The sequence below is a fragment of the Lycium ferocissimum genome, chromosome 10, assembly GCF_029784015.1.
Source record: "Lycium ferocissimum isolate CSIRO_LF1 chromosome 10, AGI_CSIRO_Lferr_CH_V1, whole genome shotgun sequence".
NCBI lineage: Eukaryota > Viridiplantae > Streptophyta > Magnoliopsida > Solanales > Solanaceae > Lycium > Lycium ferocissimum.
In genome coordinates, this window is record NC_081351.1 from 53,839,103 (window position 1) to 53,859,035 (window position 19,933).

The 19,933-nt window shown below is 33.4% G+C and overlaps 1 protein-coding gene and 1 long non-coding RNA gene across 2 annotated transcripts; one reads left to right on the plus strand and one right to left on the minus strand.

Annotated features, from left to right (window-relative positions):
• The first annotated feature begins 6,421 nt into the window (after window positions 1-6,421).
• On the plus strand, window positions 6,422-11,660 carry LOC132034299 (U1 small nuclear ribonucleoprotein C-like). The gene is made up of 5 exons (XM_059424602.1): window positions 6,422-6,779; window positions 6,876-6,918; window positions 10,239-10,280; window positions 10,377-10,644; window positions 11,116-11,660. The coding sequence occupies exons 1-5, from the start codon at window positions 6,772-6,774 to the stop codon at window positions 11,394-11,396; spliced, it is 642 nt and encodes a 213-aa protein (XP_059280585.1). The 5' UTR covers window positions 6,422-6,771; the 3' UTR covers window positions 11,397-11,660.
• Window positions 11,661-13,767: 2,107 nt separating this feature from the next.
• LOC132034300 (uncharacterized) lies at window positions 13,768-15,822 on the minus strand. The gene is made up of 4 exons (XR_009409018.1): window positions 15,699-15,822; window positions 15,493-15,602; window positions 14,742-14,879; window positions 13,768-14,106 (listed from the first exon to the last, which is right to left on the minus strand). It is a non-coding gene; the product is annotated as an uncharacterized LOC132034300 (long non-coding RNA).
• Window positions 15,823-19,933: the final 4,111 nt, after the last annotated feature.

The following is a 19,933-nucleotide window of genomic DNA, read 5'->3' on the forward strand; positions in this document are numbered from 1 at the left end:
TAATGTTCTAATTGATTTATCAATGATTTCTGGGATAGCTAAAAAGGATAATTTGATTGGGACTGATGCTCTTTCGGTAGAGGCTACTAGTGTTTTAAGTAATGAAATATGTAATAGACATAATTGGTCTATAAAATGTGGGGCTATTGAAAAAGGAATAGAAGTACCCGCCATTATAACACAAGAAAAATTGTTTGAAGGTATTGAAGATGAATCTAGTGATGAAAGAAGCAAAAGAGTTCATCAAGAGCAAGTTTTTGATGATTTACCCAAAATTGAAGCAGAAATAATTAAGGGTCCAAATCCACAATTGACGTGCATGATTCTGGATATTGAAGACACAATCAATTTTGAACCATTATCTGAGATTGTATATTTTGAGGAGCTTGAAGAAAAATCATTTGTTGATGATACAGCTCTACCACCTATTGAAAGGTCAACTAGAGTCGGATGGGCACACAAGACCAAGTACAAATCAAGTGAAGAAGCAGATGATTTTAAATCAAGACGAGTTATTGAAGGATACAAAAAGAAGAACAAATATGCTCATGATATTTTGAAGATTTAGAAAGCCAAATTAACTTTGAATCTTGTTGAAGAGAAACTCAAGTCGACTAAAGACGGCACTCCGCAAGTTTGTTGATGCTACGTACTTCGTGAAATTGTTAGAGAGTCCGAGGTGGTTGACTTACACAAGATATGATATTGTTAATGGCACGCTCAAGGTTGAAGATCTCGGTTTAAGGGGAGGCTATGTTGGAATTAAACCAAGATTACTAATCCAAAGTTGTTTAGGATTGGTATTTGGTATTTATTTAATTCATATTTAGTTAGGATTTATTTGTCTAGTTCATATTAGCATGGGGTTTCTAGTCCTAGTCTATTTTGGTTTCTAGTATTATAAATAGGGATGCTATGTCACATATTTTCCTTGTAGTGAGATTCAAGAGTTTTGAGTTATTAAGTAAAGTCTCCTACCTTTTCTCTCTAGTTTGATAAATTTCTTCTATATAGCCATTGTTGAGTCTTCCGCTTGTGCTTATATTATTCCTTTGAGTATTTTTATTTCCTTCAGAACACTACTGCCAAAAGCATGTGCCATCTCAAAAAAGTTATGGACCATGAATAGTGAGTGAAACTGGAATACTATCTATAATATTCGCATGAACTACAAACCTACACTGGCTAGCTGCATGTTAAATGGAGAAGGGCAGAAGGCCCCCGATAATACTATTATTCTTAACATTGATGGGAGCTACATTTCTTTCTAAAGCAAGGTTAGGATTAGAGGTATTGTTAGCTAGGAAGGAAAATGGCAATATGGTAATGTCTTTGCCAAACAAATCTAGTTCTTGACTAAAACTACAGCAAAGCTCAGGCAGCTTATTTTATAATTATTTGGTATTGTTACAATCATTAGAACAATTTTATTTTGGAGATGAAGTCTATGTTTCTGGTTCACTTGATCGAAGGCACCTATAAAGCCCCATGGGAACTGCAAGTTAAGGTGGAAGTTATGCAACAGAAAGTTCAACTTCACGACAACTTGGTGAGGCATTGTTATAGGCAAGGTAATGCAATCGCTGATGCTCTGGACAAACATGTGACCACCTTTAATGAACAGAAGATCTTACTTCAAGAAACTGAGTTTGGATGCTTAGAAGGTCCTTATTCCATCGAATAGAGGGGTTGGCTTCAAAACCTCCTTATGTGGTGGAGATGTGGCGCATAGCCTCTTTTTCAGATTCCTAGGTAGCTTATGTGATGGTCATGCGATAGCCAGTAAGCTCAATGCCTCTTCAGACCTTTCGCTTAAAAATTCTGGGTGTCCCAGTGCCCTATTTATGCGTCGCATTATTTAGATCATTGCTTGAGATTTCCCGACTTTGATCTTTTGCCTATTTTAGGTCGTTTATTCCTGCACTTCTTCTTTTACAATAAATATGTACACACGTTCCAGTGACTTTTCCACTAAATTTGAGATAACTTTAATTACTTAATTAACCCCTAAATTAATCGCCATAATTAAATATTTAAAAAGTTACGGCGCCATAAAATTTATAACAGAAGATCCGTCATTATTTCATATGGATTTTTAAATTCTTCGCAAGATATTTCACCTATTGGAGGTCAAAACCCCTCATAAAAATAATAAATTAGAGATGGATAATTGAAATCACAAATTTTGTAATGGACACAACGGTCGTGAATATTTTTTAAATTAATACCTAATAATTAATAAATACTTTACTAAAATAAATTATATCCAAATGACTAAGTGAAGAAATAAATAATTTGTTATTAATTATTCATTGATAAATAATAAAGTATATTCAAATGATGTAGATCAAGTATCTTTTATCTCTTTAAAATAGATGAATATTATAATCTCTTAATGAATGTAATATCATTTCAATATATGGACGGAACGAAAACAATTTATGTCCCAAAAAAAAAAAAAAGAATAAACACCACAAGCAAACATAATATGTTGAAAGAAGGAATACACAATATTTTTCTAAAACAAAAAAAGAACATATGCTAGTTCATGGATAACCTACTTCAAAGCAAGTTCCCCAGAATAGCCTGTTTTTCTCCATTTCATCTTCCACATTTATAGTCCTACTACTTGATACATCTTCTTCTTTTTCTTCCACAAAAACTTTGCAAGCCTCTTCTTTTATTCTACCATCACCTTGTTCTTCTTCATCATTTGAACAACTTATAAGTTCATCATTATCTTCTTCAAACCCACTAAACACTTCTTGTGCATTTCCAAGACTATCCTTGGTTTCATAATTGCTTAATTCTGCATCCTCATCGACATTATTGGTTTCATCAATATTTTTTTGAGATTTGCCTTGGTGAATCTTGGCATTATCAAATTGATGAGAGTCACAGCTGGCTTCTAATGGAAAACAATTACTACATGTTTGATCACATCTACTTCCACAACATTCCATATTTATTTAATTGATAAAAATGAAATGATGTGCTCTATTATAATATATAGATGGTTAATTAAATTAGGGCAACGGTGTAAATATACCTCACAACTTTGAGATGTAGAGCAGAAATATCCTCGTTAAAAAAGTGGTGCATATATATCCCTACCGTTACACAAATTTTGCAACTATAGCCCAGTTGTTACACAAATACTGTAAACATACCCTTTCCGCTGACATAATTTTTATTTTTTTTTGAAAATCATTTAGCCTTTTTTTTTTTTTAATTAAGAAAATGTCACATGACTTTTAAAAAATAAGAATATCCATTTTTCTAAGTAGACTTATTTTTTTAAAGCCACGAGGTAATTTTTTTTCTAGTGGGTTGTCTGGTTCGTTTAAAACAAATATATCCTTGGCTTTAAAAAAAATAAGTCTACCCATTTTTCTAAACGAACCGGCATGACGGACCCACACACACACAAAAAAAAAAAAAATTACCATGTGGCATTAAAAAAAATAAGTCTGCTAAAAAATGGGTAGACTTATTTTTTTAAAGCTATGTGACATTTTTTTTAATATACAAGTTGGTCACTTACATTGCAAAAAAAAGCCCAAAATATACAAACATATACATATATATACAGACATATACACACATATACAAACACTTATACCAACATATACAAACATATAAGAAGGCAAAGAGAGAGAGAGAGAGAGAGAGAGAGAGAGAAGTTTGGGTCATTTTTTGTAAGAATTAAAAAAAGGGTCAATTTTGGTAGCATTGTTGGCCCAATTAACATACAATGTAATTTTCTTTATTTCTTTTAAATCTGTCAGCAAAAAAGGTATTTTCGCACAATTAATTGTGTAACGGCAGGGATACGAGAGGTATATCAGCTTTAAATAGCAAAGTTCGAAGGTATATTTGCAAGTCTTCCCATTAAATTAATATTTGCACCTTTTCCCATTAAATTAACCTTTGCTTAAGCTAATTAATATAATGATTATTGCATAGATGGTGGAGGATTTTTTTTTTGGTTATGTGCTCGATCTTATCTTTTAAGTGGAGATTCATTTCATTCATCCACTTGCTTTTTTTGGATTTTGTGTAGTAGTTGGCTGTAAAAACATATCACATGCTTTGATTTGTACTTTAAGGTTAAATTGGCAGTGTTTATTCACCTTCTCATGGACACTCATTCTTAAACTTTATATACTAATTTACTAAACTATGGTTGTGACTTGCGAAAGCATTACATTATCAACACGTACGTTAATATAAGGACTCCTATGGTAATAACTTAAAGGAAGTCACTTCGCTTTAAGTGTGGTTACTGCTAGCTAGAATATCAATTGAACAAAGTACTAAACCAAACAACAGAGAAATACTAGGGTCGATGTTCAAGGCATGTGAATAAATAAAAATAAGTTTCTGTCATTTGTTTGTACAATGCAACTTTATTATCATTTCGGACAGCTTGGAAATAAATTGTATCCACATAAGCAACAATATTTAGTGAGTACCTCCTTTTTTTTTTTTTTTTTTTTTTTGGCATGAATAAATATTAATGGCCTGCTTGAGCTTTCAAAATCTGCTTATTTTACTAGTGTTGTTTCTTAGAAGTATGTTTCAAAAAAAAGTACTTTTGCAAAGTGACAACTTGTGTTTCATTATTAGTTTCAAAAGTATTTTTCTTAATCTTGGAGAAGTAATTTGTCTTTGGTCAAGGTTCCAAAGTGTTTTTGGGAAAAAAGGTTATTTTTTTAGCCTCTGAAAGACAGTTTCTTCTGCTACTATTCAAATACAGTTATTTTGTTCCTAAGAGCTTGATTAAATATCTCAACTCTCTTAAATAATCATTTTTTACTTCCGACAAACTTAACCAAACAAGCTACATCAGTTTAATACACCATAAATATCAACCTACTTTTAATGTTGCTGCGTTCCAAAGCTTGTCCGTCACAACTTCTTTATTAAGTCCGGCCCAAAAAAAGCACCATAATACATGCTGGATGAAGCTAATAAAAAAAGAATGAAAAAATTAGATTTTATTGCATTCCCCCTGCCCCAATTTTCTTTTTCCCCTTGCTAGAAAGGACAAGCCCACAAACAGGCTACTTGAGGACCGTTATTTGAGTCATAGTTGAAGTATGTAATTTTTTTTTTATAAGTTTATTTGTTTCAGAATCGGTTAACTTTATTAGATTTACAGGATTGAAGTTGAAAAATTCGCATATGAAGTTTTAAATTTCAGACATATTTAGTGTTGAAGTTAGGCTTGTGAAAGACTAACTTCACATAAAATGTCTGAAGTTTGGCATATTGATTGTGTAAGTTATCTGAAGTTTGGCTGGATAATCCCAAACTTCAGACATACTTGTCTAAAAATTGACTTACAGTCTCAAACTTCAAATATTTTTGTCTGAAGTTTGATATGACATTTTAAAACTTCACACTCAAATTATTTGAACTTTGATAATTCATTCATTTTACCTTACACATGGTACCTCCATTTCATTTTACTCGTGATACCTTACTCATTTCATTCATGATACCTCAATATAATTTATTACTTTTCAGTTGATATTAGTCCAAATTAGATAGAAATTTAAGAAAATTCACAATATAATGACTGAAACACTAAGATAAAAAAAAGAGCATTATATATGTTGGTCGCGTAGCATACAATTCCATAGAATTTTTTTAAAATCAACGCAAGCTATTGACGAAGAAAAGAAAAAGGGAGAATAAAAGAGGCCGGGGAGAAGCATAGTTCTCTTTTAAGTTTGCCAAAATTATGTGCATTTTTTTTGTGCGGAATGTCCTTCAAAGGCTCTCGTCTTTAATTTTTGTCCCTCAAATTTGAAATCTTTAATTTTTATTCGTCGCCTAAAAATTCATGGGTTTCGGGTTCGAATTCCCGCTCAGTCAAATATTTTAAAAAAAAAAAAATCGCAAGGCAGAGATTTGTAATAAAATTAGACCTATTTGGGCAAAGGCCTATTCAGGTGAAGTTAGGGCTATTCAGGTAGGGCTTAAGGTAAACCTCTACCTGAATAGGCCTAACTTTGCCCGAAAAGTTAGGCATTAAGGTAAAGGTTTTCCTTAAGTCCTAATTTTGGGTGAAAATTTGTCTTCAGGCATAATTTTGCCTGAATAGGCCTAACAGCCCAAAAAGTTAGGCATTAAGGTAAAAGTTTTCCTTAAGTCCTAATTTTGGGTAAAAATTTGTCTTCAGGCATAATTTTGCCTTAAACCTCTACCTTGTGAATTTTTTTTTTTTTTTTTTTTTACTGAGTTGAAGTTCGAATCCAGAATCTCAGAGTATTAAGAGACGGACAAAAATTAAAGACCAACAATTTGAGGGACAAAATTAAAGATCAGTGCCTTGGAAGGCCAATCGTGCAAATGACCCCAATTGTGCGAAAAAGTGAACACAGATGGCCGGAAAAGAGTTGGAAGACCCAACAATGATAATATTGTTTCTTCACTGAATGGGCTTCGCCTTTTCCCATACTAAAATTTGGTACTTACTCAAAATAGGCTCAATTTAAAGAGGAGAAAGATGGGTGTACTAGAACCTTCTAGGCTTCAATCCAGTAGTTCTATTCTTTGATCGACCTGCTTCCTTTTCCCCTTTGAATTTACACATCATTAAATAACTTTCACCTAAGTATTTTAATTCCAATTTTGTTGCTATCCCATTAATTGGAATTCATATTCATAACAATTCTCAGACGACATTTCCGCAGAAAAAACTTTTACACGAAATTCGCCTATTGCATTGCCTAAGTAGACTTCTTTCGTTTTGTTAACCCAATGCCTCGGTATGTACAATATTTTTGTAGCTATTTTTTTTGTTTTGTTTTATGCTCGTTTTGTTGATTTCAGTTCTATGGTTGATCATTTATGTGATTTTTCAGGTATTACTGTGACTATTGTGACACTTACTTGACACATGATTCGGTGAGTTTTTTTTTTTTTTTTTTTAATTCTATTTTTAAGTTTCACTGTGAATTAAAGTTGTGATATGTTCTACTTTTGTTCTAATGGTAGCATTGTGGATTTTTGGCCAACTCTGTAATTCCAACTTTCCACATTTAATGTTTAAAAGACAAGATTAAAGACAATTTGGGTCATTCTACATATGACCACAAGATTCAAAAGTTTGCTTTACTTTCTTCAACTCCTTGTCAAGTCAAAACCAGACAAACAAATTGAAACGGAGGGAGTCATGAATTAGTCTTTTCGTCCCAAAATTAAAATGTTAAGACTTGAGAGCTATGATTCTGGATTGTGTTAAGCACCTTCAAGGATACCAGAAAAGATATAATTCTAATGAGAAATGTTGTATAGTAGGTAACAATTTTTTAGCTTGAGAAAGAGGGCATTACTGGAGAAAGATTATGGAAAGAATAGTTACCACTTAAAACTCGATTTCCAATTTAACGTGCAAGAACTGTCTCATGGTATGTCCTAGGTTATGCATTGCATGTTTATTACGGGTTGGATCTTATACAGTGTTAAGCGCAGCTGAGATTTTTATAACTTGAAAGTAAACGAAATCTGTAGTTGGGCTTCTCAAAAATTACAGCTTAGAACTTAGAGTTTGATTGGACCAGCGAAAAGCCTAGTCCTCAGTCCACAAATAATGCTTCCAGAGTTGGCGAAGGAGTTACCACATTTGATGAAGTCGCACGAGGCTTTTGGTGTTCAAATAATTACTCCACCGCTCATGGACTTTAGAGGTCTATCTAGAAATGGAAAGAGAGAGGATTGAAACTAAAGGGGTTGAGTGCAACAACAACATACTCAGTATAATCCCATCCCACCGGGTGGGCTCTGGGGAGGGTAGAGCGTACGCAAACCTTACCGCTACCTTAACTAAAGGGGTTGAGTATTAACTAATTATCTAATATGATAGAGAACTCCATATTCGTATTATCATATGACTATGGAGTTATTTGGATTGCTTGTAAACAAAAAATGGTTTGTAATTGATTTCCACTTGCCCTATTCATATCAGTATTTATGTAAATAAGTTGTAAATCATCTTCTGGAAGTCTGAGACCTTGTTTCCTTATAATCAATGCAGTGTTTACTAGGGGTCATACCCATAGATCCCCAGTGGTTATTGTGTCTAAGCAATAATGGTTTTGATCTTCAATCATATGTGTCAATTTCAATATGATTAAACATCATCTTAAACTTGGAGATGTAACAGTGGTTTACCTCCTTTTTTTTATATATGTATATATATAATTATGTGGTAGTTATCTCAAAAGAAAAAGATAAAATTCTTCTTATTATTGCTGTCTATTTAGTTTACAATTAGGTGCTTCTTTAGTGGGCATCTTACCCCAACTAGGTCGAATTAATGTGATAGTGTAGCATGAAAGGGTATAAAGCTCTTAAAGTCTTGATTAAAACAAATAAAAATTATAAAGCTCTTAAATCTTGATATAGCCATTCTATTTCTCTTGCTATGCACCTCAAATGATGACTCGCCAAAGGATTTATCCACCAAGTCAAAGTCAAGTAAGTTGTTGCTCTTTCTTCTTTAGAAGATGAGGTATAGTGGAACACATAATAGATTTGGACGTCAAAATGGCAATTTGTTGCTGAACCAATCAAGATAGGGGTTTGAGTCAAACCAATTGACTGCAGACAAGGCATGAATTGGGATGATATTGGAAGACCACTCATTCTTTGGTCCTTGTGATTCTGGCCCTGGCTTTTGGTCAGAACTGATGTACTAATATGTTATACTAAAGCTCAGGACTAGAATCGCAGCACAAGCCAGAAGTTATTTTAGTTCTTTATGAATCAATGCCCTTTTTAGCATTTTGAATGGAATGGAAGAACATACAATTTTTCTGAGTCGGTCGGAAAATAACACTGACCTTTTAATCGGATTATTCGATTATTTGAAGGTTGTAAACCGCAAGGATAAACATATATAGAATCACATAGGGAGGGGCGATTTAGTTGTCATACAAGATAATCAATTATGTCGACTGCAATGACTCTGAGGCAATTCACAGTTTCATATAAGAAGAAAAGACGAAGTACAAGTTTGATAGCTAAGTAGGCGTTTGGCCATAGATTCCAAATAATTTTCACTTTATTTGGAATGTATGGAGTTGATTGAAGATGGAGTTGTGTTTGGAATTATAAGCTGTTTTTCAAATTTGTAATACAACTTCAAGTTGGATTTGGAATTTTCATGGCCAAACACTGATTTTCAAATGAAGTGAAAAATTATTCCAGAAAAAAGTGAATAATTTTATGGCCAAACGGGTAAGTTCAATCCATTTCTCCCAAAAACAAACATTAGAAGATGGATAGCTGGTTTGTCTAAAAGTCCTTTTGGGGAAATACAAAGGCTGTCCACTATTAAATTTTATCTGTTTTTCGGAAAAGAAGATAATCACTATTAAATTTTATCTGTTTTTCAGAAAAGAAGATAACCACTATTAAATTAGCAACAATGCACATTCCTGAAACGAAAAATTGTAGAACTTGAAAATTCATACAGCCTAAGGCGATTGATGTGTAGGAGGTGTCGTTGTAACAAAAGAGAAGTTGTAGAAGAACTCATTTGATATGGACAAAAGGTGTGTGGTCAAAGTCCGCTCTCAACATATTACAACTTTTTTCCTTATTGCAAAAATAAAATATAAAAAGGACTCATTTGATATGGACTGTACCCTGGCTTAATACCATAGGGTCTTGACTGTAGGGATGAAACTAGTGAGGTTGAAACCAGAATGTGGCAGCAGTTGTAGGAGCAAAGGATCAATGTACATAGGGGAAAGTTGTTCTGATAGAACCTATTGATTTAGAATCATTCAGCATCTGAATCCCTAACCAATAACTTGCTCCACGACTGAAAATCTGAGCTTTATCCGAGTGATGCTCTTAGTTGTCAAAACCCAGCACACCAATCGCTTGATAGTATGGTGTGTCTTCCAAACTGGGAAATGTAAAACATCCCTGCTACTGCTTTCACTTTTTATTTTATCGCTGACTTGAGATCAGTTGAACACTTTTTGATGCTAATAACTTTTTCTTTTTTGATCAGTAAACAAGAACATCTTGATGCAAATATTCTTCATACTTTATAGTGGTACTTGTAATTCTGCTGCAAAAAGGTGTATCTATTTCTGCAACTTTTGGGAGTTGTGCATTCTATTGCGTGAATGATCTAAAACTGTTTTAGATTATCCTCTGCTTCTTGTTGCTTGGAGATCTGATTTCATTAACGTTTTATTTTAAATTCTCAGCCTTCTGTCCGAAAACAGCATAATGCCGGTTACAAACACAAGGTGTGTCTTATACTTTGTAACTTTTCTGATAATCCTGTCTCCTAGCGTGAATGTTATCTTCTCTGCGATGGTACTAATGCTAGGAATTGTTTTCAGGCTAATGTACGGTCTTATTATCTGAAATTTGAGGAGGAGCAAACACAGATTATGATAGATCAGAAAATCAAGGAGCGCCTTGGGCAGGCAACAGCCTACCAGCAAATAGGTGCAGCTTATAATCAACATCTTGCTGCCTTCCCTGGTCAACGGCCCCGCCTACCTATGATGCCACCTCCTGTGCTGCCTGTTCCAGGAGCTATGCCCCCACAATCAATGCCAAGTGTCAGGCCTCCCATTTTGCCACCTCCAGTTCTTGGTGCTCCAGGTACTAATCCATGTAATTTATTTGTTGATTCCTCAATATTTTCTGCCACTTGTTGGCGTCTATGTTTATCAGAATGTCTGTTTTTTTTTTTTTTTTTTTTTTTTCACTTTGTACATTTGAGTGGGATAATATCCATCTGTAGGTATTTTGTGATGGACTTACTGTTATGAAGCATGTCTCCCCTGGTTTAGGCTGAGGCACTTTCTTCAGTTTCGGAAGTTAATGATTGCTGTCAATAAAAGTGCTTTAGATAGTTTTTTACGCTTGCTGCAGATAATGAACGGAAGAACTACTCATTTACGTCTTGTCTAATTTGTTCTTTTCTGTGTGACTAATAAAAATGTAAAATCTATATGGTCTCATCTGTGTCATGGGCATCTAATTGAGTCCCAAAACGAACAAATAACTTTTGCTGAACAATCAAATGGATTCTGAAAAATATACATCTTAACTTTGTGATGTCCTTTTCAGGTTATTCAGCGGTTCCTCCAACAGCACCAATTGCAGGGCAGATGCCACCTGTTTCATCCTTGCCGATGCAACCCAATGCTGTTTCAGCTCCTCCTGCTATGAACCCTCTTGCAGGCGTTCCAGGTGTAGCGGCTTCACCTACTCTAGGCAGTACCTCTGTTCTGGCTACACAATTAATGTATCAGCCAGGGGGTCCCTCTGTTCCTGCTACACAATCAATGTACCAGCCAAATCCCAATGGAATTGCTGCCTCTTCTGCTAATGCTACAACAACCAGCTAGATTTGTGCTCAAGTAGTTTACTATCTTCTGTATTCTCGGTAGGATAATTATGGTTTTGGATGAAATGGCAAAAGGAACAATGGCTTCTTGATGAGTACCAGTACTGAACTTCATCAAGTTCTCCAGTTAATTGTAGAGAAGAGAGAGAACTTTTGCTTCTGGAGTTGATACTAGGAAGAATATCAAGTACTTGATCTGATCTATGAGTATTTACTGGTTCTTATGCATTGTAGCTTAATCTTATACAAGGAACCTTGGACTTCTTTTCAGTATTGTTCTACCAATTCCCTTAATTGGACTGATCGTTCGAAATTAAGCCGAGCCTTAAAGTTGAATCTTCGTTTTATTGTTCGCGTTTAGCGCGTTAAAGGACCTACGTAGCATCTTTTAGTCCAGGATTCGTCAATCTACATCGTTAGCAAGTACAGAGGAGACCAGTCATGGCCATGTTCATGCATTTCTCTACCCTTAAGTAACACCACATAGGTAACTGGTTCAACCACCAATACAGGCGAATAGATAAATTCAAGATTAAATCTAGAAAAATTGTTCGCACATGTATCTCTAGTACTAGTTTTAGTTTACGCGCTTTGTGCATGATCAAAGCACGTACCTCATTTGACAATAAATAAGATAGTAAAATATTAAATTCAATTACAAACTTCATCGTTAATCTGACGTTAAATTGCTCGCAGCTAATTTCTTGAGCCTCGGTTTGTATTCATCGAACAAATAAAATCTCAAGAGATAAGTTCATGTCAATTAAAATTGTTTTAGGATCTTGAAATTAAGTACTAATAATTCTTCATTTGTTCGTTATTCAAATGATTGACTCACTTGAATTCAAGTTAGCTCTTTAAATAAATCATAACTAATATTAACTGTTCCTTATTTATTGTAAGATTTTTTTACATTTCATGGTTGATTATAAAATTTAAGCTAATTTCTTGAGTAATTTTCTTTTGGGCGATAATGTTGATTCATAGAGATTAAAAATTGAAAGATGAAGATTTGCATAATATCAAGACAATGTCGCATCATTCACCAGATTGGAGCACAATATATACTCCTCAAAATTGAATATTACTTCGGTTACTTTCCAATATTGCTGGGAAAGAAAAATCAAATCATCCTTCACATATTAGTATAAAATATTACATTCGATGGCTAACTTTTTTTCTCCCATATACTCAACAATCCTAGAAACAATAATGAATTTTTAATTAATTTTAATACTGGGGTCAAGGGTTAGCTCTTAGTGAGCTCTTTGCCTTTCATAGTTGAGATAGAAGGTTCAAATTCCATCAATAGTGCAGCATTCTCTTCTTCTTTTTCCCTTCCTCCTCCCTCTTGATATTTAAAAAGATAACAATAATGCATTACCAATAAAAACTTCACCACTCAACATTTTGACGTAGCTATTTCACAAGAAAGGAGAAAAAGATGGGGCACAAGAATATGTTTTTAGCATAAAGGGGGGGGGGGGGGGGAAACTATAAAAGTAACATACCAAACCAAAGCTTCAAAAAACTTCCTTGATGCCACAATTTGCTTTTTTTCGTCCAATTATGTGATATTGTTCAGATTGGAAACGCTAACTTTCTTAGTTTTGTTTCGTATGAATTGATATATAAAATTTTAATTGGTTACATAAAATAATATTGTATGTTATGGTACATAACTTAGGTATGTAAATAATTACATAAGGTGGAATCTTAGTTGGTTTTAAATTCCTAAATATTAGGATTTCCTACATAGTTTAATTAAAGAAGGATTTAATAACCGAAATTTTAGTTAGATTTTTTAAAGTCTTAAATGTTTGAATAATTATTAAATGACTATTTTATCTATTATAGAGTCTTTTAATGAAAAACAAAAGTTCAATCGGCTTTCTTCCTACACAGTTTAATTAAAGAAGGATTTAATAACCGAAATTTTAGTTAGATTTTTTAAAGTCTTAAATGTTTGAATAATTATTAAATGACTATTTTATCTATTGTAGAGTCTTTTAATGAAAGACAAAAGTTCAATCAATATTTCTAAAGCTCTTCGTGCTTTTAATATAGTACAAATAATAAGCAACAAATGATTGGTTCAATTAATTACGCAAAAGGAGAGGTTAAGTTCTCCAACTCGAATGTCATGAAAGCTATCTACTAAGGTGGTTGTCTGTAGTGGAATAAATCTTGGATCATGATGCAGCCATTCATTAACAATATTCTTGAGCTACATCGTAAAATGAGGAAGACCGCGAGCTTAGTCTTCCATGGTTCGACAATTTAAGGAAATATGAGAGGAGCAAAGGCATAATCAATCCTTCACTCCACTTGCACCCATCCCCTGATTTCCCCTCTCCCACACACAAAGAAGAAAAACATAAACTTAGGGGAATAAATACATTTCTCAAATGGCTATCTAGTCCACTTTTCCCTGATTGTTTCTCTTGAACATGCAGATGCAAGAAAGCAAAGAACTAAATGTCTAGAAAGAGAAGAAAAACAACAAATAGGGGTTCACACAAGTTTTACATTTATAAGCACAATTGTCTTCATACAACTTTTTCATCGCATGCCAAGTGAAGTGACCACCAAGCTGGTGAAACAATCAGCTGACACGCTCTTCAACGACGTCCATGAGAAATATGAATAAGAGTAAGTTCAAAAAAGCACTCCGCTGGGCCAATTATTCTTCAAGGCAGATTCTTGAGTGGCTGGAAAGAGACATAAATTTCATGAATATAACATCGAGAATAGTCCCACAGCATGACATAATCTTCACAGAGGTCAGTCAAATGTGTCCTAAGCAATCTATAGAGCATCTTTTCCTTCTCTTCATTCCCAATAGATAAGTTTCATCGCTAATTGCTAAATAGTTGCTTGACCTTTTGATTACAGCAACTTTAACATACCACTCGAGGTTATTGCTTAGGAGACTTTCAATGCTTAAGAAGCGAAGCAAAAACCAATCAAAGACATACATATCAAAAAATCCTGTTATTTTGGTTGTGAAACCAATCGAATATGGTGGTGAGAGTCCGAGTTTATTTGACTAAATTATTTGCGATGTCTTCTCGTTTCATTCTAGTTTTACACTTTTACAAGGAAATTTTCCTGTTTTCTATTCTAATTGAATATGGTGGTGAGAGACCGAGTTTATTTGACTAAATTATTTGCGATGTCTTCTTGTTTCATTCCAGTTTTACACTTTTACAAGGAAATTTTCCTGTTTTCTATTCTATGTTGGATCTCACTGTTTTGCAATGAGGACTTACCTTAGAATTCAGTAATAGAAATTAAAAAGGACTTAACTTCCCACTTAAGTTCTCAGCGGAGTTTAGCTAATTACCTTAACAGAAGTGCTAAGAATCCTTTGTTGCTTCAGCGTCGTGATGTCTCCATGGATTAAGAGCTTCTCTGACAGCCTTGGCTTCAGGAGAATTCTCCCAGGCTCTCTTTTCTGCCTCTAGAACAGTCACCTTATCATCTGTCATACATACAAATTGTTATTAAGATAAAACAGCCAGCATAATTTTTCTTCAGAAGAGAAAAAATGCTAATATAGTAAGATTAAACAGTTATCATTAGCAAGGACACAAAGAAGTATGAGCAAAAAATTAGGTTTCTACTGCAAGTCAGATCCAAAGTCCAGTGACAGTGCGAACAATCTCTAGTAAGTACTCCCTCCGTCCCAATAAGTATCATACTTTCCTTTTTGGTCTGTCAAAAAAAGAGCGTCTCTTTCTATATTTAGTAAGTTTTCCAATCCCAACATTCTACATGGCAAGTTTAAGACCGCAAGATTTAAAGGACTACACACATCTTTAATTTAAGATCACAAGATTCAAAATGTCTCCCTTGAGAAGACACTTAAATTGGGATGGAGGGAGTATAAATTATGCTATCAATCAATAACTAGGCCTCAATACAATATGATGAAATATCTAAATATTTACAAAATTTCCTTTTCTTTTAATGAAACAAAGCTTCAATCTTCTTTTAATTTCAAAAATGAATAATGGGTAAGGCATAGATGAGAACACAAAGAAATAGAATAGTAAAGGCAAGAGAGAAAAAAATGATGGTTATTTCAGACATACAAAAGCCAGTCTTAATCATGAATAACTCCATGGAACCTCCAATCATGGCTGAAACTACTGCAATTTTCAGATACCAATCCCAGAATTTCATTTCGCCACTGTTTCAATTCCTGCAAATCATAGTGGACTTGAAGCTACCATATGTAAATCAACTCCAAAGCACTAACAATTGATAAGCGACCAATAGATTGGTGTAAAATACTGACCTAATTGGTTTCCTTCCAATATTAACTCTATCAGTCAATCAAATCAACAGCATTTCTTCATTTGCTGTTTGTGCCCCTAGTTTACGTACATGGTGTATGCTTATCAATGGGGCAGGTGGTGTTCCGGCCCAATATTAGGATCTATGGGGTCATTTGCACTTTTGGCCCTTCAAATGAGCTCTTTAATTTTGTCCTTCAAATGAGCTCTTTAATTTTGTCCTTCAAATGAGCTGATTTTTAATTTTTGGCCTTCAATCAAATTTATGCCTGGAGCATAAGTTATGCATCAAAATATTCATAAGTTATGCTCGTGCCATAAAAAAACTAGGCATAAGTTCCATTTTGAAGAGAAAAAACTAAAGACCAATCAATTTGAAGGGCAAAAATAAAGGGGCAATTTGCATGATTGTCCTTATTCGGGTTGGTCTTTAGTTTTTGTCCTTCACCTAATACTCTAGGTTCTGGCTTCGACCCCAGCTCAGTAAAAAAAAAAATTGCAAGACAAAGTTTCGTAGCAAAATTAGGCCTATTCGGGCAAACTTTTCCCCAAAATTAGGCTTGAAGGCAAACCACTGTCTTAAGGCCTAACTTTTGCCCAAATAAGCCCAATTTTGGCAAATGTTAGCCCTTAAGGCAGAGGTTTCGCGAAAATCTTGCCTTGCGATTTTTTTTTTTTTAACGGAGCGCGGGTTCAAACTCAGAACCTCGAAGTATTTTTAGCCACTTTTTTAAGTGAAGAACAAAAATTAAAGACCAACAATTTGAGAGACAAAATTAAGGACCAGGGCGTTTAAAGGGCAATTCGGGCATTTGAAGGACAATCCGCGCAAAAAAAAAATGAAAATAAAGGACCAGTTCATTTGAAGGCCAAACCGTGCAATTACTTCATTTTTTACATAAATAGAATCCTTTTTAACTTTTGAACTGACCCATTTAAAAAAGTTGTGTAAAAAATTCCCGCCTCAGAAGATGGAGTTCTACACTCTAGAAGATTAGCTTTGCCACAACTCATGGCGGATTATTAGACTTTAATATAAAAAATCAAGACGAATCACGAGGAGTTCTGATGGATGGGTTTGCCTAAAGTCTTGGTTAATCATCAGAGTTTTAGTATAAATTATGTTGTAATTTTAGAATAGATTGTTCATAGATTATAGCAGATCATTAGGAGTTTTTGATGAATGCGCTTGCCATAAGTTTTGGCGACACACTGAGATTTTAGTATGAATTATTTCATAATTTTAGAATTATCTGTTACAAAATTTTGGCGAATAACCAAAGGATTTTTTTAGGGATGGATTTCCCACAAGTCATGGTGAATTATCGGGATTTTAGTACAATTATGTGGTAAAATTAAACAAATAGTCCACAATCCTTAGGTGATCACCAAAAACTATTATAAAAGTTCACAAACGCGTTTTTGCTTCAAATGACTCCAAATTTAAAATTCAACTTCTTGATACAAATCTCAACAATTAGATTCAACTCAAACCCGATATGGAGAAATAATAAGCAGAGGATAAAAAAGAAAGAACAATAAGGAGTTAGAGAGAAATACAGTAAAAGGGAAAAACAGGAAAACAACAATTCACCTGTAGTTACACAGCAGAGGGAAAAAAGGGAACTCCAAAGGATTGAGGAAGATTTAGATGCAGTAGAAGGAAGATATAACAGAAATTACAAAGGCGGTAATTTCTCCATATGTCAAAACAAAGTCCACGCGTTGAGTTATTAGGCGTTTACAAAAGTGATATTCGATCTCTATTTTACGTTGAGATGAAGTAGCAAAATCAAGAAACTGAAATGACTGATTTTTACGCAGTAGACATGCCAGTGCATGTTGACCCTTAGGCTGTGTCTTTAGCAAATTCTCTAATCATGCTCAACTAGATCGAACAATGATATTTTCATGTTGTTATAGCACATATGGCAAATATGGAAAAGGGAGAGAAGAAGAGAGGAAGAAGAAGCACAACTCTAAAGAAAAAGAAAAAGAAAAAAATTAAACACCAGCACCTGGTGAAATTTACTGTCCAATTATTCGACCAAGCTCATATCCATTTAGAATGTGTTTCGCATGACCAAACTCATTTTTTTGTGAAAACTGGTATCTAAAAAATATTTTTCTCAAAAAAGATTTTACCGAAAAATAAATTCGAATGTTTAGTTGGTGAATAAAAATATTAAACATCAGTAACAATATTAGCAAATTGGAGAGAATTCCTTAGTAAAGTTTCTGTGTAATAAAGATTAATAATAACATATTCTCTAAGTTGGAGTTTGATAAGTAATATGAATCTAAAAGTCATTTTCTGCATTTGAGGGGCATGACTTCCGTCATAGCAAACACTAAAACATAACTTTATTTACCAACATGATCCTTGGTTTTAAGTACTTGCTCCCATTTCATTTTTTAAGACTTGATATAGGTTGATATTGTGTTTTTGGGACTTGTTTGAATGATTTGGTTGAGTCCCGAGGAGCTTGGGTGAAGAGTTGTACATATTTTATACTGGTAATAAAATGTTAGCTATCAAAAAAATAATTAAGTTAAATACATATTATATAAAAGTAACAATTAGAAAGATAAAATGTAATTGAAAAACTAACGTCATGAAACCAAACCTGGAAGGAAATCTCTAGCGAATTTTTTTTTTTTTAAGTTTTTGTTAAAAAAGAATTTAAATTTGATAATTTATACATCATCCATTCCCGTTTAATTGTCATAATAAGCTTTTACATGCTCTTTAAGTAAATATTAATAAGAGTAGTAAGTTGACAATTTTATCCTTATTATAATTCTTTAATTTTTTACCACATTAATCTATTCCTATTAAGTCTACTCTAATACATATCTTTTAATTGTAGAACAACTAATGCTAAGGAAAAAATTTAAAAATAACTAATTCTCTTCTATTTTATTTAAAATAAAAATTATTTGAGAATAATTATTTTTAGTAAGCATGATAATTAAATGGGAACAAAGGGATACATGGATACTTCAGAAAACAAGATAATCTAATATGTTGCAGTTGATTAAGTTTTATGGGTGGAATACGTCAACAACATCTTAAATTTGCAAATAAAGTTTATTAATACACTTGAATTATAACTTATTTCAATTGAGCAATTTAATACAATAACACAACATTCATATTAGAAACTTCTGGCTTAAATTTTGTTAAGGTTTATATGCGTGTTTTCAAGCGCCATTTTACAGATAAGTTAACCACTTAAAATATATTACATTTTATTAATTATACGAATTAGTCTCAATAAGCCGTAAGCTTGTACTAATTGCGGCTTTTGTGTAAAGCTAATTATGTAATATATTTTAAGCAGTTAACTTATCTACGTAATAGGTGCTTCAGAACACATAAAAGTTTTTTCAAAATTTGAGCCGACAATATTTAATAGAGCCTTAAAGTTGAATTTACTTCATTTGAAGGGAAAAGTTAAGGACCGCTCCATTTCAAGGACAAACCGTGCAATTACTTCATTTTTTACATAGATAGAATCATTTTTAAATTTTGACCCATTTAAAAAAGTTGTGTAAAAACAATCCCTGCATCAGAAGATGGAATTCAACACTCTGGAAGATTAGCTTTACCACAACTCATGGCAGATTATTAAAAGTAAAATTTACTTGGCATAACTTCCATTATTACCTATTTATGAAACATAACTAAACTTTTCAATAATTATATTTAGTAGCTAAAGTATTACATATTTACTCCACATAGCTACCAGTTTTTTACCACTCATCTGATAACTTTCCACACCCCTAAATTTAAGCCAACAAAAACGTCTCTCTCTCCTATCCCACTAACTTCACGCCATTATTCACAATATCCCTAAATTTTCTCCAATTTCAAATCAGTTTTTTATGTGCATTTTAAGTATATTTTCTACTGTTATTTTTTTTCACATGTTTCTTCAGTTAAGTCGTGTTTATTGTTCTTCACCATAACAGTAATTTTTAAGATTTTTAAGTATATTCGTGTGTATTTTGTTGACAGTTATTACAGATCTGTAAGTAAAATTTTTGATCATTTTTTTCGAGGATTGTGGTGTGTATGTGGCAGCCTTTCTTTGAATACTTGAGCTCAAGTGAAGTCATCCCAACCGAATTCGATGCAAATTGGCACCGTATGAGATACGGTGCCCTTTATGCGACTATGCATGGGATAAGTCAAACAACAATGCATCAAGTGATAACGAGCAACCTCCAAGAC

Bases quoted from the DNA above. Each gene is read 5' to 3' on its own strand.
- LOC132034299 (XM_059424602.1), top strand. The intron at 6,919-10,238 runs GTGAGTTTTTTT...TTAAATTCTCAG, and splicing joins CTTACTTGACACATGATTCG to CCTTCTGTCCGAAAACAGCA. The intron at 10,645-11,115 runs GTACTAATCCAT...TGTCCTTTTCAG, and splicing joins TCCAGTTCTTGGTGCTCCAG to GTTATTCAGCGGTTCCTCCA.